This window comes from Podarcis muralis, chromosome 16 (genome assembly GCF_964188315.1).
Source record: "Podarcis muralis chromosome 16, rPodMur119.hap1.1, whole genome shotgun sequence".
Lineage (NCBI taxonomy): Eukaryota > Metazoa > Chordata > Lepidosauria > Squamata > Lacertidae > Podarcis > Podarcis muralis.
In genome coordinates, this window is record NC_135670.1 from 41770419 (window position 1) to 41795999 (window position 25581).

At 46.3% G+C, this 25581-nt stretch overlaps 1 protein-coding gene across 6 annotated transcripts in view; it reads right to left on the minus strand.

Moving 5' to 3' along the window:
• SEZ6L (seizure related 6 homolog like) overlaps nucleotides 1–25581 on the minus strand; it is a 149813-nt gene that overhangs the window by 16925 nt on the left and 107307 nt on the right. For all 6 annotated transcript variants that reach the window (XM_028709549.2, XM_028709550.2, XM_077919996.1 and 3 more), the window contains 6 exons: nucleotides 23672–23864; nucleotides 16412–16597; nucleotides 16134–16299; nucleotides 14126–14292; nucleotides 9741–9935; nucleotides 8667–8805 (listed from right to left, as the gene is read on the minus strand). In XM_028709549.2, coding sequence (XP_028565382.2) covers nucleotides 8667–8805; nucleotides 9741–9935; nucleotides 14126–14292; nucleotides 16134–16299; nucleotides 16412–16597; nucleotides 23672–23864 — 1046 coding nt within the window. The remainder of the gene's footprint in view (nucleotides 1–8666; nucleotides 8806–9740; nucleotides 9936–14125; nucleotides 14293–16133; nucleotides 16300–16411; nucleotides 16598–23671; nucleotides 23865–25581) is intronic.

The following is a 25581-nucleotide window of genomic DNA, read 5'->3' on the forward strand; positions in this document are numbered from 1 at the left end:
GCAAGTTCTTAAAGAAATGGGAGTGCCTGATCACCTCATCTGTCTCCTGAGAAATCTCTATGTGGGACAAGAAGCTACAGTTAGAACTGGATATGGAACAACTGATTGGTTCAAAATTGGGAAAAGAGTACGACAAGGCTGGATATTGTCTCCCTGCTTATTTAACTTATATGCAGAATTCATCATGCAAAAGGCTGGGCTGGATGAATCCCTAGCCGGAATTAAGATTGCCGGAAGAAATATCAACAGCCTCAGATATGCAGATGACACAACCTTGATGGCAGAAAGTGAGGAGAAATTAAAGAACCTTTTATTGAGGGTGAGAGAGGAGAGCGCAAAATATGGTCTGAAGCTCAACATCAAAAAAACGAAGATCATGGCCACTGGTCCCATCACCTCCTGGCAAACAGAAGGGGAAGAAATGGAGGCAGTGAGAGATTTTACTTTCTTGGGCTCCATGATCACTGCAGATGGTGACAGCAGCCACGAAATTAAAAGATGCCTGCTTCTGGGGAGAAAAGCAATGACAAACCTAGACAGCATCTTAAAAAGTAGAGACATCACCTTGCCAACAAAGGTCCGTATAGTAAAAGCTATGGTTTTCCCAGTAGTGATGTATGGAAGTGAGAGCTGGACCATAAAGAAGGCTGATCGCCGAAGAATTGATGTTTTTGAATTACGGTGCTGGAGGAGACTCTTGGGAGTCCCATGGACTGCAAGAAGATCAAACCGATCCATTCTTAAGGAAATCAGCCCTGAGTGCTCACCGGAAGGACAGATTGTGAAGCTGAGGCTCCAATACTTTGGCCACCTCATAAGAAGAGAAGAGAAGACTCCTGGAAAAGACCCTGATGTTGGGAAAGATTGAGGGCACAAGGAGAAGGGGACGACAGAGGACGAGATGGCTGGACAGTGTTCTCGAAGCTACGAACATGAGTCTGACCAAACTGCGGGAGGCAGTGGAAGACAGAGGAGTGCTCTGGTCCATGGGGTCATGAAGAGTCGGACACGACTAAACGACTAAACAACAAATGTTTTAAAAACATATATTTGATTTACAGGAAAATCAAGTTGTTACAATGTGGTATGATGAATGTATGTCTAAAGAAACCAATAAAAAAGAACAGCAAAAAAGAAGAAGAAAGAACAGGAGCGGCAGGCAAAGCTCATGGCATGAAGATCAGTGAATCTCTGCATGGCAAGCAGACAGGGGACAATATCAGAAACTGGTAACCCCTCACTGGTCTCACTTCTAAATTCAACACAGTAGCAGAGCTTCTATTGGCCAGCAGAGGGTGCTGCTCTTAAGTAAATTCAAACTTTCCCCTTCAACTCAGAGTTGATGGCAAATATTTGGGCGTGGGGGCAGGTGGAGTCAAGGAGAAACACCAGTCTGCCAGCCAGCCAGAAAAGAGCCCCGCCATGTTCTTGTGTGGGAATCAGTAGGAATCAGCAGCAGCCCAAAGCATTCACAGTTATCACCATCTGCTAATGTCTGCACACTAAATTGTGACTTCCAGAACACCATGGGGTTCTCAGTTCTGTTTAATAATTTTAAGGTCCTGATGCTGGTGGCAGGAGATGGGTGAAGGAGAGATGCAGAAGCTGCAATAAAAAGTCCCCTGGAGGGAGCAATGGGAAGGGCTAGCAGAGCACCATCTAAGACATGGGGTGCCCTCCAGATCTTGCTGGATTACAACTCCCATAATCCCTGGTGCCACTGGGCTGATGAGAATAGGAATCCCAAGAACATTTGGAGAGCACCATGTTGGCTACCCTTGGTCTAAGATGTAAATTGCACCAAACCATGCTGGTCCACAACAGGAGAGAGAGCACTTGGAAGTCACCTGTTGTGAAGATCTCAAAATATCCCAAGGGCTGCCACATGGAAGATGGAGCAAGCCTGCTTTCTGCTGTTCCAGAAGGGAAAACTGGAACCAATGGATTCATATGATAAGAAAGGAGGTTCTGATGCAACATTAGGAATAACATTCTGGTGGTAAGAGGTGCTCGACTGTGGAACAGGCTCCCTTGGAAGCTTCCTCATTGGGTGGGCATCTGTCAGAGACTCTTTAGCTGTGATTCCTGAATTTCAGGGGGCTGAACTAGATGACACTTGGGGTACCTTCCAACTCTACAAGTCTATGATTCTGTCTCCCTTGCATGGAATTCTGCCTTGCTCAGATCTGCCCCCACTCCTTGCCTCAGCCCATACAGCTGCTGAGGCTCCCTCCTCATCCTTGGCTGTGCGCCAGCTTAGCTGGGAATTTGATTAAAGTTCTTCTTGGAAGCCACTTGGATAATCCCACTGGAAAGCTGACATTTTATAGTAAATCGTGGCTTCCTGTCAAAAGACTGTTTTCCTGGTGACATTTATGCCTTCTTATGTCCCTTCTTAGACACAAAGTCAGAAAAGCTAAAGCACAGAATGAACTCAGGCTTGCTAGAGAGGTTAAAAGCAACAAAAAAGGCTTTTATGGGTATGTCTGTAGCAAAAGGAAGAACAAAGAAACAGTGGGGTCACTCAGAGGAGAAGATGGTGAAATGCAAACAGGGGACACAGAAAGGGCTGAACTCCTCAATGCCTTCTTTGCCTCAGTCTTCTCTGATAAAGAAAACAATGCCCGACCTGAAGAATTTGGAGCAAATGATTCAGCAGAGGAAACACAGCCCAGAATAACTAAGGAGATAGTACAAGAATACTTGGCTAGTTTAGATGTAGTCAAGTCTCCAGGGCCAGATGAACTGCATCCAAGAGTATTAAAAGAACTGGCAGATGTGATCTCAGAACCACTGGCAGTCATCTTTGAGAATTCCTGGAGAACAGGCGAAGTCCCGGCAGACTGGAGGAGGGCAAATGTTGTCCCTATTTTCAAAAAGGGGAAAAGAGAGGACCCAAATAATTATCGCCCAGTCAGTCTGACATCAATACCAGGGAAGATTCTGGAGCAGATCATTAAGCAAACAGTCTGTGAGCACCTAGAAAGGAATGCTGTGATCACCAATAGTCAGCATGGATTTCTGAAAAATAAGTCATGTCAGACTAACCTGATCTCGTTTTTTGACAGAATTACAAGCCTGGTAGATGAAGGGAACGCAGTGGATGTAGCCTACCTTGATTTCAGCAAGGCATTTGACAAGGTGCCCCATGATATTCTTGTAAAGAAGCTGGTAAAATGCGGACTTGACTATGCTACCACTCAGTGGATTTGTAACTGGCTGACTGACCGAACCCAAAGGGTGCTCATCAATGGTTCCTCTTCATCCTGGAGAAGAGTGACTAGTGGGGTGCCACAGGGTTCTGTCTTGGGCCCGGTCTTATTCAACATCTTTATCAACGACTTGGATGATGGACTCAAGTGCATCCTGATCAAATTTGCAGATGACACCAAACTGGGAGGGGTGGCTAACACCCCAGAGGACAGGATCACACTTCAAAACGACCTTGACAGATTAGAGAACTGGGCCAAAACAAACAAGATGAACTTTAACAGGGAGAAATGTAAAGTATTGCACTTGGGCAAAAAAAATGAGAGGCACAAATACAAGATGGGGGACACCTGGCTTGAGAGCAGTACATGTGAAAAGGATCTAGGGGTCTTGGTTGACCACAAACTTGACATGAGCCAACAGTGTGACGCGACAGCTAAAAAAGCCAATGCAATTCTGGGCTGCATCAATAGGAGTATAGCATCTAGATCAAGGGAAGTAATAGTGCCACTGTATTCTGCTCTGGTCAGACCTCACCTGGAGTACTGTGTCCAGTTCTGGGCACCACAGTTCAAGAAGGACACTGACAAACTGGAACGTGTCCAGAGGAGGGCAACCAAAATGGTCAAAGGCCTGGAAACGATGCCTTATGAGGAACGGCTAAGGGAGCCGGGGATGTTTAGCCTGGAGAAGAGGAGGTTAAGGGGTGATATGATAGCCATGTTCAAATATATAAAAGGATGTCATATAGAGGAGGGGGAAAGGTTGTTTTCTGCTGCTCCAGAGAAGCGGACACGGAGCAATGGATCCAAACTACAAGAAAGAAGATTCCACCTAAACATTAGGAAGAACTTCCTGACAGTAAGAGCTGTTCGACAGTGGAATTTGCTGCCAAGGAGTGTGGTGGAGTCTCCTTCTTTGGAGGTCTTTAAGCAGAGGCTTGACAACCATATGTCAGGAGTGCTCTGATGATGTTTCCTGCTTGGCAGGGGGTTGGACTCGATGGCCCTTGTGGTCTATTCCAACTCTATGATTCTATGATTCTTTTCTCCTAAGAGCTGAGGAGAGCACAACTTTAATGGGTTCACACAGAGAGCAAAAACCTGATTCTGAGGACTGCTCCAAATATGACGAACAGACACTGCAGACTGGAAAAGGACCTACCCTGGATTAGAAGGCTGACCAAAGATTTGGAGAGGGAAGGGTGGGTGGGATCTTCCTTCAAGCTTCCTTCAAGGGTGGATGTAAATTGCCCTCTTCTTATTCTCAAATCACAGGTCAGCCAGAAAGGGTCGTGCTACTGCTACCCACACACCTGCCAACCACTACTGTTTGTGACCTGCAGAGCTGTGAAATCCAAACCCCCAAAGCCAGCAACTGGCATGTCATTGGCCCGAAGTGCAACGCAAGAGGGCACCCTTGCAGGGGTGGGGTGAGGGGACCTGCTGTCCTGTGACTGGAGCTGGCAGCCACCATTTATATGTGGTTGCCAGGCTGTTGTAGCAGTTGCAGACTCTTCAGAAGCAGCAGCTGGTTCAGAGGATGGGCCCTATATTGCATGTTAAATAAGCATAAGGTCTGCAGTCTTGAACTGGGAAGCCCCTTTGGTCCTCTTGAAATCTCCAGGTGCTGCTTCCAGAGGTGGAAAGCCTGCAGCTCACACTTGCAACTTTTCCGCAGTGTCCACATGACATCACTGGTATAAAAAGGATAGCCTGTATTCCCTACCCCCAATCCCTTAATCCAGATTTTCCCTATCCATGACAAATCCAATGCATTATTTAAAACAAACAATTAAACAAACAGACAGACAGACAGACAGACAACCCATGCAGTTGCTGGTAGCTCTTTTGCAATTATCTATGTGACCTGTTTGTGATGCTAAGCCCCCATCTGGAGCCCTCCCAACTCTGGGATGCCTTCATCTCCAGCTGCTCTTTGGCCCCTGGCAACTAATTCCCAAGGATAAAATGCAGTCTTCCAATGAATATTCCTAAATGGCAGCTTCGCTCAGAAATACACAAATAAATTGGGTCTCCTGCTACATGTTTAATTTCTTAACATTCGAATCATAGTTAGATCCCATCCTTCCTCTATGAATTTCAGGGCAGTGTCCATAATTGTTTCCCCATTTCTTCTTCCCAATAAGCCTGCAGTGTAGGCCAGACCAAGAGAGAGGGGTTGAGCTTCATGGCTGGGGTTGGGGCCTTTCCTCACCCATTTACCTCTCTGTTGAATGTTAGGAGGGCATAGGAGGGCATATATGCTTGTCTGTCTCTGTACCTAGACAGAGGAAGAGGAATGACTGGCCAGGAAGGGCCAGACTCTGGTAATATGGTACCCTGAGCAGGGACAACGTTGGGCACCACCCACTAAATATTTCTTATTTTCACAATAATTCCTTTTGGTGCAGTTGCTTTTTATGGATCTTCTCAGTAGATACTCGTATCAATATAGGGATGATGATGCTCTTCTTCTGCTCAGTGCCCTGGGGGGGGGGGGAGCTGCCCGCCATGCCCTGAGTCTGCTTCTGGGCCAGGGAGGCAGCTGTGCCAGCATTGGTCTGCCAGCCCCGCCCTGGTGCAGAGGCCGTCTGTTTGCCTCCATGCTGCAGTCAGAAATCTCAGCTTGGTGTTAGATGGGAGGCGTGTGGATTTATTGCAAGACAAAGACCCATCAGGCTTAAATAAATGGAAGGCGGGTATTTACAAAGCCTTCAGTGAGCTCAAGTGGTAAATAAAGTTGTGGAACTAGCAAAGCGGTTTTTGCCAAGGGAATTTCTCTCTGATCCCTTCAAGCAAGTCGGAGGGAGGAGCTGCTCCGTAGGAATCTATGCTGTCTGCCCTATTATCAGATGTGATTTGCCTGCTGTAGCTACTCGGCAGCATTTTGTGCATGCTCAGAGACATTTGTTTTCTCCATCAGTTTCTAGTGTATAACAAAGCTGTCCGCTGCCTCATCTTCCTGTCCCTCCCTTCCCCCTATGCCACCCCCCCACAAAAGATCACGGCAGCATGCATATAATTCCTTTTTTAATCATCATCTGTAGGGAAGTCTATACTGAGAGCCAGAGATTTGCTCAAGGCCTCCCAGTTTCCTGACTTAAGAGGATATCTACACCTGGATCTTCACTGGCTAATCACAACCATCTCTCTGTGCCCCTGACTTGCTCCCTTGCTTTATCCTCCATTGCCAGACATCTCCCTGTCTCTCCACCCTCAACGTGTGGAGGGAGGCTTTCATATCTGGAGGGGAAGAATCAGATGCCTTAGGGGACTCACTCATTAGTGGGGTCCTGGCAAGAGGGGGCAGGGGAGACAACAGCTCTGTCCCGGACATCTCGGCTTGAGCCTGCAGGCTGGTCTCCTGCCCATCAGCTGATCTTATTTAATAGAGAGCCAGTTTGTGTCAGGGACTGGGCAGAGGAGGAGTGGTGGAGGCCGCCTCCCCATCCTGACTCTTTCAGGGGAGAGGAAGAGGAGGACAGTGTAGATTTACAACAGGGGTTTGAAGGAGGTAGAAGCTCAGAGGCAGATGAGGGGGAAAACTGGGAAATCACGGGAGAGACAGAGAAGAAGAAGAAGAAGAAGAAGAAGAAGAAGAAGAAGAAGAAGAAGAAGAAGAGGAGGAGGAGGAGTTTGGATTTGATATCCCGCTTTATCACTACCCTAAGGAGTCTCAAAGCGGCTAACATTCTCCTTTCCCTTCCTCCCCCACAACAAACACTCTGTGAGATGAGTGGGGCTGAGAGACTTCAGAGAAGTGTGACTAGCCCAAGGTCACCCAGCAGCTGCATGTGGAGGAGCGGAGACGCAAACCCAGTTCACCACATTACGAGTCTACCGCTCTTAACCACTACACCACACTGGCTCTCTGAGCATGCACATCCTTCTCACACGCTGTCATTAGAAAGCATTCCAGACCCTCCATCACAAGAACCCTGTGAGCCTTAAAAGTAGGAGAGCAAAGAGCTCAAAGACAGAGGGCACATAGCAGCACCTGTAGAGGAGACGATGACCAATGAGGAAGTGGGAAAGAAGGAGAGGTGGAGATTCACTTGGGACAACGCCATTATCCAAGAGGCTGGGGTCCATAGCCTCTCTGTGTAAAGATTAAAATAAAAAAGGACTGCAAGGAACTTTTCCTTGTCTTTATCGTTGACAGCATCCTGACAGTGGCATGTACAGCATGTGAGCATTCAACATTAAATGTGCTTAGATGCTTGAGATGCTTTGAAATGTTTTCAGCTGGTTTTAAATGTTTTTAGTGTCATAGAAATTATAGAAAAATAGAATTAAAAATTGAAATGTGTGTGAGAAAGGCTGAACAAGTGAAGGTTGGAAAGTGAAGGTTGTGATTGTGGGAGAAGCTTCTGAGAAGGACAGAATGAGACACATGCAGGAGCTGTTGCTATGACTATTGAGGGCAAAGGAAGGAGGGAAAGATAAGAAAGTTGTGATGCCTTGTGATTAAACCAGTATAAGCTGGAAGATGGAAGTCCTGCCATAGAACTGCCGCTTTGCTTCCCTTTGCTTGTAAGTGTATACATGTTTGTGCCTTTGCTATATTTGTGTTGCCACCTCTCAACTCCTTGCTGGCTGAGGTTGTGTTACACTGGCCTTGCAACACCTAAATAAATGTCCTGCTTGACTGACAATTGGACTCTGGCCATCCACAATTCAGGAGCAGCCACTGAAAGGGCTCCCCTGGGTCATTCCCAGCTGTGCCTCTGGTTTGAATGGGACCAAGATGGGACCAGAGAGAGAAGGTGCTCACCTGAGGATCTCAGCATATGGCAAAGCCATCTGTCAGGTAGCCTGGGCCTGAGCATCCCCATCCATTGTGTGGAGGATGCTCTATAGGGTCTGAGCAGCAGGTTTTGCTGCATCACAGAGAATGTCTGCTTAGTTATTAAAAAGTCTTTATCCCTTTCCTTTCCTTGCCTGCTTGCCTTTATCATATAGAACTGTAAGGTCAGAAGGGATCCCGGGGGTTATCTAGTCCAACTGCACTTTCACCAAGGAACTGGCTAGAGATAATTTACTTTATTATTTACTAAACAATATTTATATATTGCTCAACTGTAGGAAAAGCCTCTAAGTGGTTTACAAAAATATAATATAAAATATCAACATGTCAAAAGCAAGTATTTAAAAATATTCAAAAGATAAGGGCAGTGGTTAAAATCAGTGCAGCTTTGAAAGGTCTATTCTGCCATTTTGACTCAAAATGATATCCAGTTATATCCAAACAGACATGCAAGCCTGCTCCTTGATCTTGAGAGCCACCAAGCAAAATCTGGTCATGATCTCTTAAGAAGTGTTCAAATGCATAGTGAACAAGCAACTTTTCAAAATATTGTGTGTGTGTGTCAGCCTGTATGATGAGTCCCTTCAATGGAGCAATGCACACAGCTGAGAGAGGCACTCAGTCCAACAAGTAGGAAAACTACTCACAACTGGATGTCCAGGAAAATGCGCTTCTCCTCTCCGACATGCACCCTCCAGACACAGTCCTCGCCCTCGGCATAGGGCTCCGGCCAGTTGGGGGAAAGGATCACCCCTGCCCCGGTGGAGAGCTCCCCTCCGCACATTGCTGTAACATCAAGAGAGGCCAGCGTTAAATGGCCAGGATGCAGCTCAGAGCCACTTGGGAAGGCCAGATCTGAGCCGCCTCTGCTGTTGTTTGCTAAGGAGTTGCACATGGAGTCTGCTCAGCCTCTGCTGAGGATGACATCTGCTCCCGGGGAACCAAAAGGTAGTGGCAGGCCTTGGCGGGAGGCTGCTGTGAGGTGAGTGAAGCAGAGGGTGGCTTGCTCTGGGCAAAGGACAGAAAGGCCATCTGAGAGCAGCACAAGAAGCTTAGGTGGTGCTGGACTGAGACCTGGGAGACCAGAGTACTAGTGCCCTCTCAGCCAGTCTCAGCCTTACCTACCTCATAGAGTTGTTATGAGGATAAAATGGGAAGAAGGAAAACCATGGATACATTTGCTAGGGTACAAATAATATCACCAACTCTCCAATCCCTGTAGTTTTGTACATTATTATTATTATGCAATTTGTAAGGAGAAGGGTGAATCTATACATGACACACATATTGCACAGCAGCTGCCCACCCTGGTGGTTGGTCCTTCTGCTCTGGTGGGTGGGAAAGGGGCCCAAGAGTGGCAGCTAGCTGACCCATGTTGGCTGTTCAGTTGACTTTATGCCATTTTTAGTTTATCACATGTTCATTATTGTACCCTACCCTGAGATCTAGGCTATAAATATGCCTAGCAAACATGCAGAAAGGCAAGGACCCCCTGTGTGAATGGCCCCCTGCAACCATTGTTATGCCCATTTTCATCCTGGTACAAAACAACAGAAAGAAAGAAAGAAAGAAAGAAAGAAAGAAAGAAAGAAAGAAAGAAAGAAAGAAAGAAAGAAAGAAAGAGGACTTGTGTGTGCGCATGCGTTTGTGAAAAAACATCCCCCAAGAACAGGTGAGTTGAAGCCCTGCAGTGCGGAGGTCTTCCCGCTCCTTCCTCTCACCTCTGCACAGTGGCTCAGTATCATTCCAGTAGGGCTCCCTGATGTTGATGCACTCAATGATGGCTGGTCCTTGCTCCAGAGAGTGGCCAGGTTCACAGGTGAACTCCACAATGGTCCCAAGGTTGTAGGTGGGATCAGAGGCGGTGAAGTTCCCATTCTGGATGTATGGCTCATAGCAGTGACCTTTCTCAAAAGCTTGAAGGGGAACAGAAGGACAGCCATTGTTTGCATGCACAACCCCCCCACCTCCTCCCTCTGCCAGACTGGGCCCTCCTCTGATTGGATCAGGCCTTCCCTTCTGTATTCTAGACAGAGAGAAAGAGGAAAAGAGGAATAATGAGAGGCAGAGAGGCAGGAAGCACAACAAAGAAGGACTAGGAACTTGTAAGAACATGAGAAGAGCCTGGTGGATCAGCCCAAGGGCCCACCTAGTCCAGCATCCTGTTCTCACAGGGGCCAACCAGATGCCCTTTATGGGTAGCCCCAAAGCAGGAGCTGGGCACAGCTGCCACTCTCCCCTCATGAAACTTCCATCAACTGGCATTCAGAAGCATCCTCTGAGTTCCAGTGTTATCTGAGAGGGAGAAAAACTTTCCTCAGTGCACCTTCTCCAGGCCAGGCATAATTTTATCGGCTTCTATCCTATCACCTCTTGCGGGGGTGACATGGAGCCAGAGCCTGAGGCTGAAGGAGAGGGGCTTGGCAGGTGGTTCTCAGTTTACCAGAAGAGATAAGTTTCTAGAGCCTGTCTTCTCCACTGCCCACCCACCTGCTTTTCATTGCTGTTTTGCCCTCTTTGCTCCTTCTTGCCCCTCTGGTTTCTTTCTTTCTGTTTCTCTTTTGAGATCATGTAATGAGCAGCTAGGCTGCATTTTGACATGCCAGATTGAAAGAGCAGAAGTCCTTGCAAGTGTTGGCGGCGGAGGGGGCTGGAGAGAACTGCTTCCCCTTTAAATCTCCCCAGAAAGAGGCTGATCCAGCTTTACTTCCCTGGGGAATGAGCTATTTTTTCTGTTCCATCCTAATTAAAATGAAGAGCTGGGATGCTCAGCCAGAGGCCTGCCTGGCCAAGAGTGAGCGCTGGGACCACAGACAGCATCCATCCCTCAGAGCTACATCTCCCTTGTTGCTTTCATCAAGGGAGCTGGGTGGGACTGATGCAGAAAACAGAAGAAAGGGTTTGAACTGCAACTGTGCAAAGGATTTAGGTCCCCAGTTAAGGAAGGAAGCCTGTTTCTTCCTCACCTTCTTAGGAAGATCAAGAATTAAAGCCCCAGACCTCCCCCCAAGCAGCCGCAATGTAGAATCTTGAAAGGCCTCCCTGGGGTGCTCTGTCCTTGTGTGTGGCATGATGCTTTGCTGTCTCCCCTCTCATACAGATTCTCCAATGTGTACATTTAGTTTTAGAGTAGCACATGCATTCCCCCCTTCTTGGAAAGACACATCCTAGCAAGAGGGGCAGCTTTGGACTGTTAAAAACTGGAGGAATCTGGTGTCACTTCCTGGTCCCTAGATTTGTAGCTTGCTATCACCATTCCCTGTATTTCCAATTTCAGTCTTAGAGCGCCATGACTTTTTGCACCATCCATACATGAGAAGGAACTATCAGTGGAATTGGAACCAGCCCCAAGGTTTGCATAGGTAAAAAAAAAAAAAAAAAAGATTTGAGAGTAAGACAGCAGATTTGGTGGGGGCGGGGGAGGGTAAGGTTTCAAAACAGCCCAGTGAGGACTGTGCATACTAGTGTCCACAGGAGGCTGATTCAGGGAAGGGGCAGAAAGCCAGAGCAGGGGTGGGGGGGCGGGGCGGCGGAGAATCCTGAACATCTGCACTTGCTGCAGGTCCAGGGGCATAACCAGGATTTTTGTTTGGGGACAGGACTTTTGTTAGGGGAGCAGAAACAAGCTTTCTGCAGTATGATTGGTTAGTTAAGTATTTTTATTTATTTACTTGATTTACCCCTCTTGGCTACACCCATGTGCAGGTCCAGCTTGTTCAAATAACAAAGGATGAACGTAGACCACCTTTCTGAGAACTCTTCTTTCTGTCAGCTATCTCTGATTGGCATGAAGCAAGGGAATTTGGCTGTCACTAAAGGTTTAAAACAATATTTGTCCTTTCATACTTGTGGGATATGTCACATTTCTGGTGCTTGCATGTGAGAATCCATGTCACTCTAATTGATTTAGGGCTTAGCTTTGTCAGGATGCCTTTTGTGTGAGCAGGGAAGAATAATGAGAGGACTAAATGCAATCTTAATCATAACTGAACAGGATAGCAAAGAACAAAGCATCATCCTCTACCCAAACAAATAATTTTTTTTTAATAAAAAAAGATGACTTAAATCTGCTCTACTGGTCAGTTTCTATATCTCACTTGTTCCCTGTTTCTGAGCAAAGCCTCCTTCCTTGCAGCTCCAGAACATTTTCTCCCTTCTAAAGCATTTGCATCCAGCAGTGTTTGATCTGCCTTGAGTATTTCAGCTCCAGGTTGCAAAATACCTGCTGGAGAACAAGCGGTAACATCACACGCTGTGTTGGCAAGCGGTGTATTAATAAGGACTGAGCTGGGATGATACGGAGATTGTGCAAAGACAGTGGAGTGTAGCAAGACAGATCCGCAAATGCAGAAGAACACATTTTCATGCCACAGGCTGCGGATTGCCTGACAAAGATGCAAAGAGAGTCGTGACTGCAACCCTGAGTCTTTTTTCTTTAAAAAATCCCTCCTGACGCAAAGCCAGCACAGATTCCCCATCCCCTGAAAGTTCCTTGTACACTGCCCAGAAACACCGCCCTGCCTCAGGTCTTGTTGTGGGCTTCTCCAGGGGCACCTGTTTGGCCACTGCCGGGACCATGGCTTTGGGCTGATCCAGCAGCCAGATCTCCATCTGCTCTTCATTCCCTGGTGAGGAGCTGGAATCAAGGAGATTTCTCTGCCTGGAAGGCCATTTCAAAATAATCCCTGACACCACCAATGTGACTGGAGACAAAGAGATACAGCAGCCTATGTAGCTGCTTTAGATAATGCACTTGTCTTTTATAATCTTATTTGGCTTTTCAAGCTTGCAACGGGATCCACTCTTTGCATTCAGTTTTGCACACAGAATACCTGGGGGGGGGGGGGAGAACTGTTGTTCCCTACATTCTAGATTAGGAGCTGCCACTACGAGAGTGGATGATGCCCCCCTCTTCCTGACTCACACCACATTTCATGGCAATCTCCTGAGGTTTCCATGTCCAACTTGTGTCTCTGCACCCCTGCATCTACCCAGCTGTAGATATGCATATGCATTCCGGGTTGATGTTACAGGAACGAGAGGGTTGATGGTCCAAAATGCTCAACACTTCAACAGAAAAGTGGGACTTTGGGGGTTATCTAGCCCACCTCTCTGGCTCAATGTAGGATCTGCAACTACAGCTCTCCCCGACAGACAGCCGCCTTAGCCTCTAAGAACGTAAGAAGAGCCTGCTGGATCAGGCCAATGGCCCATCTAGTCCAACATCCTGGTCACCCATGGGATGCCCCAAAGCAGCACCCAGGGACAAGAGCCCCTCCCCTCCTGTGGTTTTCAGCAATCACGATGCAGAAGCATTTCTGCCTGACTGTGGAGGCAGAGCAGAGCCCTCCTGGCTAGCAGTCCCTGATCACCGTCTCCATTCAGCAGTATAATTCTCTTTTAAAGCCATCCAAGCTGGAAGCCATCCCTGCCTCCTGGGGGAGCGAGTTCCAGAGCATCACTATGTGCCTCCCCCTTCAACACACACATACCGTCACTTGCCACCACCTCCCACCCCAAGTGCTCTCATGCAGGCATGGAGTACAGCTGGCCTTCCAGATGTGGTTGGACTCCAACTCCTCCGGCTTGTGCCTGCTGGCCATGTTGGTTCGGGCTGCAGGGAGTTGTCGTCCAATCCCATCTGGAGAGCACAGATGTCCAATCCTTCTCTTTCCTGGTAGGGAAAGTGCCCCTGCCCTCTGGTCCTGCTGGTTGCCCTCTTCCACCCAGCCCAATAGCATCCTTGTTGAGCTAGGATCACTGGAACTGCCCACAAGACAGCTTTGGGGTGGTGGGCTGTTGTTGTTTCAGCCAGATTTTGTGGGGGCCCAGGCTTCACCCCTGCGGGGCCTTCCTTACTGCCAGACCAACTGAGCCTTGTCCCCTTTATAACTGGACAGGCGAACCAGCAGTTTCCCCGGTGCCTGGCAAGTGTTGCAGTGAAAATTGCTGATGCCCAATGAGGCCAACTCTCTCTGCTCTTGCCCGGGACATTACAATCAATGCCTGGATTAATTGCCTTAATCTATCGTGATTAGCAGGACTGCAAAGGGACTCCCTGCTGCATTTCCATCAACATCAGAACCGCAAGTGGGGAGGGAATCACCTTCGAAGCGGATGTTGAACGTAGGGATGGCGCTGGGGTCCTCTGAGGCAAAGTCGATGCGTAAGGTGGTGCCCTCGCTGATCACCCCCTCAAAGGGGACGCTGTCGCTCTGGTGGGAGTTGTAGAGCACGGCCGACTGGTTGCTGTCTCCGTTGTAGACCAGTAAGCTGCGGGTGTGGGGGATGGGATGGGACAGGCACAGGGTCAGGAAGGCCAGACGGAAGGTCCAAAGGCTCCCTCCCAGAATCCTCTGCTGCCACCTGTCCCAGCTTGCCTAAGGCAATTGCTTGCTTTCTGGGAATTGTCCCTCTTTTGCCTTTGGGAAGAAGGAGTCTCCTAGGTGCAACTCTAAGAATATTTCCTAGACTTGCCTTTAAAAATCTCCCCTCCCCTCAGCGCCATGTGCCCTCAATAATAACATTATGATGAAAGGAAAGATCAAAGTGCTGGGACAGCAGACATGAAAGCAATGAGATCCAGCAGAGCTATAGCATCCCTGCACAGACACATCAAAGAGGAGGCAGGGATGTCTTCAACCAGTACACATTACCTGTTTGGTTTCCCTGGCCCTGCACCCCCCCCAACCCCTTCTATTAATGAAGCAATCATCTGAGCATGTGCAACAGCTGTCTCAAATGGAAACACCTCGTTGAACTGTGAAGTTTTCCATTTGGATGGGAGCTGATTTGAAGGGAAACCCATCAAACAGCTGTATTTTTCAAGAAACTACAGGATAGATATGGATTGTGGTTAACCTTGTGTGTATATATCTTCAAAAACCAGTGGAGGGAGTCTGGGGGTTGCAGAGTAAGCAGCAATGTGTACTCTTGTCGTGTGTGGGGAAGCGTCATAGCTCAGTGGCAGAGTGTCTGCCTTGCAAGCAGAGGGTCCCCAGGTCAATCCCTGGCCATCTCCAGGAGCGGTTGTGCGAGAGCCCTTCCCAAAACCCTGGGGTGCTGCTGCCTGCCACTGTTGACAATTTTGGGCTTGTGGGCCTGATAGATGGGCTTGGTATGCAGCAGCCTCCTCTGTTCAGTCCAATGCTCTCTCTGTTTTTCTAGTTCACATTTGGTTCAGCTCCCACCTCCACACCTCCATTTTTTTAAAAAAACAACAACAACTAAGAGCAGGGGATTACCATTAACAACTGTCTGTGAGCCCTTTTGTGACTCTCTCCATCCCATAATTTTCCTCTTGGTGAATTGTCCCACCCTGCTCATTCCTCTTGCCCCTGCTCCTGCATGAAGCCATTATTTTAGAAGGATTATACAAGCTGAAACTCTCTCTCCACCTATGTGTTTACTGCAGTCATAATCAGATGTTTTACTCTTGGATTTCACTACAGCTCATAAAGTTGCTTTATTGCCCATTACCAGACTGCATTTTCTAATGCTCCTTTAAACACAAGCGTCAGTTCCTTAAACAGCCTTGTGTGTTGCAGGAGGCCTTCTGTTGACTGGTGCTGCTCTTTGAGGCTTGGGGATTCCAGCAGGATTGTTCTGAGGTTGGGAGGAGAACTGGGCTCTGGACATGCGGCTTCCAGGCTACCAGGACTGGCAGTCATGTAAGGAAGAGAGTGAACAGCCTTCCCTTCCCTTCTGTCACAGGGGCAATTTTGAAGACCATGTTTGTTTGTCAGACATTTTCACCAATACAATCCAACCTACTTTTCTCTTCTCATCCCAGACCTGTGGTGTAATCGTTCAGTGTGTCTGGCTGTTAACCAGAAGGTTGGTGGTTCAATTGCTGATTCTTTGATTTCTTTTCTTTGCTATGTTTGCACCTTTTTTGTTGTCAATAAATAAACAGTTAAGGTAATTTCCCTGAATAACTCATCCATCAGAATTATTGGGAGGGGGCAGAATTTTGCAGACAGATCTGGAGTGGGGCCCAGTGGATTTGCACATCTTATGTGTTTCCCCTCCTTCCCCAGCAGATGCCAGCTGGGCCACAACTCAGAGATCTCTGCACTCACTGAGCTGGAGCAGCAGCTGTAAGGAGACCTCACCTTTGCTTGTCTCCCAGCAGGAGCCTCTCAAAATGCAGGTGGAGCTTCTGGTCCCCCTGGGTGCTGATGGTCCAGGTGCACAGCATGCTCTCAGTGTGATTCCTCCAATGAGTCGGGGCCAAGATGCGTCCGATGATGGCGTTGTGCACTGTTCCTCCACAGGGTGCTAGAGATGCAGGTGGGGGGGGGGGGAGAGACGGGTGTGTGTGTGTGTGATCATCAGACAGTGACATCTTGCACCAGGCGCCCCACATCCTTGCACTCCCAGCTCTGTATACCTGAGCAGATGGGCTCTGGGCTGCTCCAGTGCGGCTTGGAAGCATTAATGCAGGTCAGAACTTCTGGACCTTCCAGCTCATAGCCCAGGTGACAGTGGAAGTGTGCTGTGCCACCAGGATGCAGGCCCATGACGGTGACTTCCCCAGAATCTGGTCTCCGTGGGAAGCTGCAGCTCAGCATAAATACTGCAATGGAAGTGAACAGATGGGATTACAATCAGGCCCTGGAGGAGCACCTACCATGTCCCTAAGGGATGTAGCATATCTAGGCTGCTGGGTTTTGCAAGACCGTGGTTGTTGAGATCCTGTCTCATGAATATCATCTGGCCAATGGCAAGAGAGAACATAAGAACATAAGCAGAGCCTTCTGGATCAGACCAGCACCCCAATTGGAAGGAATCCAAATGCTCTGTATCCTCCAGGCATGCTTGGAGTTGTTCAGCAACCACCCACTCAATTACCTTGCCCAAGAATGGAAGATTTGAGACTGGGCAATAATTGGCCATATTGGCCAGGTCCAAAGATGGTTTTTCTAATAAGCGCTTTAATAACCGCCTCTTTCAGCAGGTCTGCGAAGGCTCCCTCACAGAGAGAAGCATTCACCATCCTATGGAGCCCATTGTCCAGCACTTCCTAGATCACTTTTATGAGCAAGTTGCATATGATCAGTTTCAACTCCCAGGCCCACAAATATTAGTGCTTGGCCTCCACATGTCTCTCTCCTGTTTCTAAAAGCCAGAAGCTGCTCTCTGCTTCTTGAGCCAGGGAGGGAAAAAAGAAAGGCAGGTGGATGGAGCTCTGCTCTAAGGGGCCAGAAGCAGCAATAAATTCACTCCTTAAAGAGATTTTTGGAGCTGCTGCTATACAGTGGACGAGATCAAATTTAGAGGAACTAGTGGTCTGACTGGTGTAAGCTATCTTCTTAGGTTCCTCCATAAAGAACTTCTGGGATTCCTTGCTTATCAGGTGTTAGGCATTAAAATCCTAATTAAAAGCTCCCCTTTTTCTGAATGCCCCAAATATTTCTGGGGGAATTTGGGGAAAACTGGGGGTTGATATGGGTTATTGGGGAGGGTATTAATGTGGGAGAATAAATCAATTAAAGATTACTTCAATCTGACATCCTTTGGGGGCTGCTGAAGAAGAGTTGAACTGATTCAGAGAAGGATCTGTTGGTTTCCAGCAGGCTAGCTCTCCGATGGTGAAGACCACACTTTTCAGAAAGCCATTACATTAGTTATGCTGCTCATCATATTATGGGTTACATCATAGTAACTGCAGGTGCCCAGGACTCTGAGCTTTCATTCTTTCCCTCCACTACCTGCTTTTAAAATATGTCTCTACAGTGGTGGGCATACCCCGGGGGGGGGGGGCAGGGGGTGGAGGGAGCCCACTGCTGCTCACTGACTCTCCTCCAATCTGCTCCCAGGTCCAACTTGACCTGGGAACAGAGCTGCAGCTGGGCGCGAGGAAGCTGCCTAGTCCTTGCATGACTCTCCACTCTGCCTCTGGGTCAGGTCTGATCCGGGAGTGGAGCTGCAGCCAGGAATAAGGGAGCTGCTAATGCAGCTCTCTCTCTCATGCAGTGCAGCCAAGGAGAGGGGTAGCAGCTCTGCTGCCAACTCTCCTCCACTCCGCCTTGTGGGATGTGAAACACAAGAGCAGTCAAGTACAACATTCCTAGAGTGAACATGTTTACACATGGGGAGGAATGTTTGTCCAGCCAGCAGGTAAACTTCCTGTTTCCTTCTGGGCTGGGACAGACTTCCTCTGCATGTGACTAAGAGGTGGGTGTGGCCTCACCTGTGCAGGTAACGACAAAAGCACAGGGCAGGGCAGCCATCTCTCTCTTTTTTTGACTACATGCATCGAAGAAGCAACATCTGCTTTGCCAAAGATGCCCAAAGGGACTGTCTTCTTATGAGATCGTTTCTAGGTATATGTTACTTTTCTAAGCTAAGTTTGCCTTCTGGGATCCTATTGTGAACAGAATGTTGTGTGAATAAACCTTTTTATACTTTTATAGAAGACTGTGTCGTGTCTTATCTTTTATGAGGGAATAAGGGGAAAATCCCAGAACAGTTATTATAGAGGCTTTAGTGAGCCTGATGAAACGCATCCACTGCAAGTTTAAAAAGGGGAATGTTACTCTGCTGAAATTGTGGAACTTGTTAACACAAGTTGGAAAAGGAAATAATCAAACAATATACCCTCTCCTGCATCCCTGAACATTCCCACACAACCCCCAGGTCAGACCTGACCTGGGAGCAGTGCTGGTGCTGGGTGCACACTGGAGGCGGGCTCTGATAGGAGCTTGTTGTGGTGTGCCTTGTCGCACCCCTCCCAAAAATGGGCCTGGGGCAACACACATACCCAGCCCTCCACACTATGCCAGTGTTTCTCTAGCCACCATAGAAAAAAAGTAATGAAACAAAATGTGCAGGCAACTTTCTGTGAAATGAGCCAGCCAGACTGCTATAACCTGGCAGTGTTTTCCATGAAGTCATCAGGCTGTATGAATCCCTGGGGTCCCAAAGAGTTTCTGTTTAGTGCACCTTCCCTGTTTTTGCTGTTTTTCTTGCTTGTAATAAAATTATTATTATTATAATAATTATCTGTCTATATCAGAAGGAAGTCTCTTTGTGTTTAACGGGGCTTACTCCCAGGTAAGTAGGCACATGGTGTTGTTGTTGTTTATTCGTTTAGTCGTGTCCGACTCTTCGTGACCCCATGGACCAGAACACACCAGGCACGTCTGTCTTCCACTGCCTCCCGCAGTTTGGTCAGACTCATGTTCGTAGCTTCAAGAACACTGTCCAACCATCTCATCCTCTGTCGTCCCCTTCTCCTTGTGCCCTCAATCTTTCCCAACATCAGGGTCTTTTCCAGGGAGTCTTCTCTTCTCATGAGGTTTCCTAAGTATTGGAGCCTCAGCTTCATGATCTGTCCTTCCAGTGAGCACTCAGGGCTAAGTTCCTTAAGAATGGATGCGTTTGATCTTCTTGCAGTCCATGGGACTCTCAAGAGTCTCCTCCAGCACCATAATTCAAAAGCATCAATTCTTTGGCGAAAGTAAAATCTCTCACTGCCTCTATTTCTTCCCCTTCTATTTGCCAGGAGGTGATGGGACCAGTGGCCATGATCTTCGTTTTTTTGATGTTGAGCTTCAAACCATATTTTGCGCTCTCCTCTTTCACCCTCATTAAAAGGTTCTTTAATTCCTCCTCACTTTCTGCCATCAGGGTTGTGTCATCAGCATATCTGAGGTTGTTGATATTTCTTCCAGCAATTCATCCAATCCAGCCTTTCGCATGATGAATTCTGCATATAAGTTAAATAAGCAGGGAGACAATATACAGCCTTGCCGTACTCCTTTCCCAATTTTAAACCAATCAGTTGTTCCATATCCAGTTCTAACTGTAGCTTCTTGTCCCACATAGAGATTTCTCAGGAGACAGATGAGGTGATCAGGCACTCCCATTTCTTTAAGAACCTGCCATAGTTTGCTGTGGTCGACACAGTCAAAGGCTTTTGCATAGTCAATGAAGCAGAAGTAGATGTCTTTCTGGAACTCTCTAGCTTTCTCCATAATCCAGCGCATGTTTGCAATTTGGTCTCTGGTTCCTCTGCCCCTTCGAAATCCAGCTTGCACTTCTGGGAGTTCTCGGTCCACATACTGCTTAAACCTGCCTTGTAGAATTTTAAGCATAACTTTGCTAGCGTGTGAAATGAATGCAATTGTGCGGTAGTTGGAGCATTCTTTGGCACTGCCCTTCTTTGGGATTGGGATGTAGACTGATCTTCTCCAATCCTCTGGCCACTGCTGAGTTTTCCAAACTTGCTGGCATACTGAGTGTAGCACCTTAACAGCATCATCATTTAAAATTTTAAATAGTTCAGCTGGAATATCATCACTTCCACTGGCCTTGTTATTAGCAGTGCTTTCTAAGGCCCATTTGACTTCACTCTCCATGATGTCTGGCTCAAGGTCAGCAGCCACACTACCTGGGGTATAAGAGACATCCATATCTTTCTGGTATAACTCCTCCTTGCCACCTCTTCTTGATGTCTTCTGCTTCTGTTAGGTCCTTTCCACTTTTGTTTTTTATTATCGTGTGTTTTTTTAAAATAAAAGATATTTATTAGAATTTTACAAAATGAAAAAAGAAAAAAGAAAAATGCAAAATAAAAATAGATAAAAAACAATTCCATCTTTCCATCACTTTCTTTCATTTGCTTATTTCCTGGACCTCCTCACACCTCCCTTTTTGTATTCCAGTTCAATTTGTTAGTTCAGCAAATCCTTCCCCTCTTTGTTTATCCTAATCTTTAATCTTAAAATAATGTAACATTAAGTTTTTATCTGTTAATAGTCCATTTTTTTTCATACTCATAGCGTTATAGCTAAAAAACCACATAACTTTTCATCTAACATCATTCTGACATTCATTAATTTTACAATATTTCTGTAGGTAGTCTTTAAATTTCTTCCAATCTTCTTCCACCGACTCTTCTCCCTGGTCTTGGATTCTGCCGGTCATTTCTGCCACTTCCATGTAATCCATCATTTTCATCTGCCATTCTTCCAGGGTGGGTAGATCTTGTGTCTTCCAATACTTTGCGATAAGTATTCTTGCTGCTGTCGTGGCATACATAAAGAAAGTTCTATCCTTCTTTGGCACCAATTGGCCGACCATGCCCAGGAGAAAGGCCTCTGGTTTCTTCAGAAAGGTATATTTAAATACCTTTTTCATTTCATTATATATCATCTCCCAGAAAGCCTTAATCCTTGGACACGTCCACCAAAGGTGAAAGAATGTACCTTCAGTTTCTTTACATTTCCAACACTTTTTATCGGGCAAATGATAGATTTTTGCAAGCTTGACTGATGTCATGTACCACCTGTATATCATTTTCATAATATTCTCTCTTAAGGCATTACATGCCATAAACTTCATACCTGTGGTCCATAACTGTTCCCAGTCAGCCATCATAATGTTATGTCCAACATCTTGTGCCCATTTAATCATAGCAGATTTCACCGTTTCATCCTGAGTATTCCATTTCAACAGCAAGTTATACATTCTTGACAAAGTCTTAGTTTTGGGATCTAACAGTTCTGTTTCCAATTTTGATTTTTCCACCTGGAATCCAATTTTCTTATCCGAATTGTATGCCTCCATTATTTGATAATAATGAAGCCAAGCTCGCACTTTGTTTTTTAGTTTTTCATAACTCTGCAATTTCAGTTTGTTTCCCACTTGTTCCAAAATTTCCCAATATTTCGGCCATTTGGCCTCCATATTGAGTTTTTTCTGAGCCTTCGCTTCCATCGGTGACAACCACCTTGGGGTTTTATTTTCAAGCAAATCCTTATATCTTGTCCAAACATTAAACAATGCTTTCCTGACAATATGGTTTTTAAATGCTTTATGTGCTTTGACCTTATCATACCACAGATATGCATGCCATCCAAATACATTATTAAAACCTTCCAGATCCAAAATGTCTGTGTTTTCAAGGAGTAGCCATTCTTTCAACCAGCAGAAAGCTGCTGATTCATAATAAAGTTTAAGGTCTGGCAGGGCAAATCCACCTCTTTCCTTTGCATCTGTTAATATTTTAAATTTTATTCTGGGCTTCTTGCCCTGCCAGACAAATCTAGAAATATCTCTCTGCCACTTCTTGAAACAATCCATTTTGTCCACAATTTGCAATGTTTGAAACAAAAATAACATTCTTGGCAATACATTCATCTTTATCGCAGCAATACGGCCTAGCAGTGAAAGCTTCAAGTTTGACCAAATTTCTAAATCTTTTTTCACTTCCGACCAGCATTTTTCGTAATTGTCTTTAAATAAGTTCCCATTTTTAGCTGTCATGTTAATCCCCAGGTATTTCACTTTCTTAACCACTGTTAAACCTGTCACATTCTGAAACCTCTCTCTTTCAATCACTGTTAAATTTTTCTCTAAAACCTTTGTTTTTAGTTTATTCAATCTGAATCCTGCAACCTGACCAAAATCTTGAATCAGTTCCAAAACTCTTTTGGTACTAGATTCTGGCTCCTGTAATGTCAGTACTAAATCATCTGCAAATGCTCTCAGTTTATACTGTTTAGCTCCGACTTGTACACCTTTAACCAACTGGTCCCTTCTAATCATATTCAGCAAAACCTCCAGGACTGATATAAAGAGCAATGGAGAAATTGGGCAACCTTGTCGTGTTCCTTTTTCTATCTTAAATTCCTCCGTAACCTCGTTATTAACAATTAACTTAGCCTTTTGTTCAGAGTAAATTGCACCTATACCATTCCCGAATCCTTCTCCCACCCCCATCCCCTGTAGGTTCTTCATAAAACTCCAAGAAATGTTGTCAAAGGCTTTCTCTGCGTCCACAAATATCAAAACTGCCTTAGTATTAATATTCACTTCTAGCTTTTCCAAGATGTTAATTATATTCCGTGTTTTTTATTATCGTAATCTTTGTACGAAATGTTCCTTTCATATCTCTTTACAGCATTGGACTTTCCTTTCGCTTCCAGGCATATCCGCAACTGAACGTCCTTTCAGCTTTGGCCCAGCCGCTTCATCAGCTCTGGATCTACTTGTACTTGCCCTCCACTCTTCCTCAGTAGCATGTTGGACACCTTCCAACCTGAGGGGCTCATCTTCCAGCGTCATAACTTTTATATGCCTGTTGTCTTTGTCCATGGAGTTTTCTTGGCAGGGATACTGGAGTGGCTTGCCGGTTCCTCCTCCAGGTGGATCACATTTGGTCAAAACTCTCCACTATGACCTGTCCATCTTGGGTGGCCCTGCACGACATAGCTCATAGCTTCTCAGAGTTATTCAAGCCCCTTCGCCACGGCAAGGCAGTGATCCATGAAGGGGAGACACAGGGTGGCAGCCCACAATTTGCTTTAGGGTTGGCATTGGTGAAAACATGGCTCTTGTGTGTTTGACAACTGCATCTCCACAATCGGGATCAGTAGGAGAGATCTGACTTCCCCTTGTAAGCCAAGGGAGGAAAATCAGCAGACTGTGATTTTATGCAACATCCCCCTCATGGAAGCCATTTCGTGACTGGTGCCCTCAGCATCCTCTCAAAATGTGAAATGTGCCCCAATAGTTCAAAAAGGTTGGTGACACCCCCCCCCGCCGCCAAATGCACAGTAGCTGCATAATCCAGGGCTTCCTCACCTTGGCAGCCCCCCTGGGACAGGGAAGATGTTCTGCCCCTAACAAAAAGCCCCTGTACCTTGATAATGCAGCTGGAAAGTCCCAATCACGTCATCTTGGAAGGTGCGGAAGAAGACTGAGATGGTATTGGTGGGGCTGCGTATGACTTGGCCCTCCACCAGGAGTGTCTGATTGGCCAGGACTATCAGCTGGTCATCATCCATGCCTCGGATAGACAGCACTTCCCCCTCGGAGAGGTTGACGCTTTTCACCTGTGTCCCAGGGAAGGAGAAAGAGCGCCATGAGATGCCCAGGATCGAGGGAAGGTTCATCCCTTGGGTATCTCCCAACCTGCAGAATGCTCCCCCTCACGCACAACAGGCAGTGACATTGCTCTCATATGACACCAAGTCAAGATGTCATTGGGCACTGATGTATTTTTTTGTAATTTTGTTCTAATTTTAATTTTCTAATGCACAAAAAGCAGCAACAATAAATAAGAAAGAGAAAGGGAAGAGATCAAAGCAAGAAAGGGAAAGGAATGGAATAGACAGACATGAGGAGAGAGGAGGCAGCAGGAGTACAGTATTAAAAAACATTGATGACTTTTAATTCCATACAATTGTCCTTCATAAACATATTCTCTTAGAATGTTTTCCCAAAGGAATCCATGAGGAGACGACAGCTGCCAATCTCATTCCTTTACTATGATGGGGTCACTAAATGGATGCTAAACTTTAGAAAAGTTGTCCTTCATATTTGAATTGTGTAGGGACGCGGGTGGCACTGTGGTCTAAACCACTGAGCCTAGGGCTTGCTGATCGGAAGGTCAGTGGTTCAAATCTCCATGACGGGGTGAGCTCCCGTTGCTCGGTCCCAACTCCTGCCAGCCTAGCAGTTCGAAAGCACGTCAAAGTGCAAGTAGATAAATAGGTAGCGCTCTGGCGGGAAGGCAAACAGCATTTCCGTGCACTGCTTAGTTATGCTGGCCACATGACCCGGAAAAACTGTCTGTGGACAAACGTTGGCTCCCTCGGCCAGTAAAGCGAGATGAGCACCGCAACCCCAGAGTCATTTGCGACTGGACTTAACTGTCAGGGGTCCTTTACCTTTACCTTTTTAAGTAATTTAAAAAATGGTTTTAATTGTTTTGAAGCCTTCCGTGCCATCTCTGTTTATATCTTGATGGGTTTGCTGTCTGTTTTTATTGATTTAGCTGTTTTTACAACATCCACTTTTAAGTAACGGTATCATTGAATAATAAGCTATAAACCTTTCAAACAAATAGCTTAATAACCGGGGATGGATGAATTTGTTCCTCTCAGTTTCTCCACCTGACAATTCATAGGTATTTGTGTGTGCATTTCCTTTAGTATACACATTTGTATACACAAGGTATACACAAAGCAATTTTCTTTAATATGAGGTTTCACTAAGGCACATGTTTTTACCCCCAGTTCCTCCTCCCCATGTGTGCTGGTATCATCAGAACAAGTTCATTGTTTTCATTGAATTAATTAAACTAAATAGTTTTAATTGGATTTTGAACAAATGTTCAATTGTTTTGAATGTTATTTTGTTCTGACCTTTCTGAGTGGCTCATGCAAACTTTTGTTCTGAATAGTATTTTTATAGGGCAGGGTGGAGGGCCCTGGGATGGGTTCATGGAACCAAGGGGGTGGTGTTCTGAGAAAGTTTGGGAACCACGGTTATGATGCATTCTGTATGAGGCTGCCGTTGAGAACAGTCCAGAAGCTTCAACTGCTACAAAACCCATTTGCCAGAATTTTAGTAGGATCCCCAAAGTGTCCCATGTGACTTCCATTCTAAGGAGCTACAGGAGCTCCTGGTTCACTTCCAAGCACAGTTCAAAGTGCTGATGATTACATTTTAAAGTGCTAAACAAGTAACAGCCCAGGGCCCAAATACGTGAATTAACACCCTCTTCCTGAATCAATCTGCCTGTTCACTACATTAGTCATGGCTCCT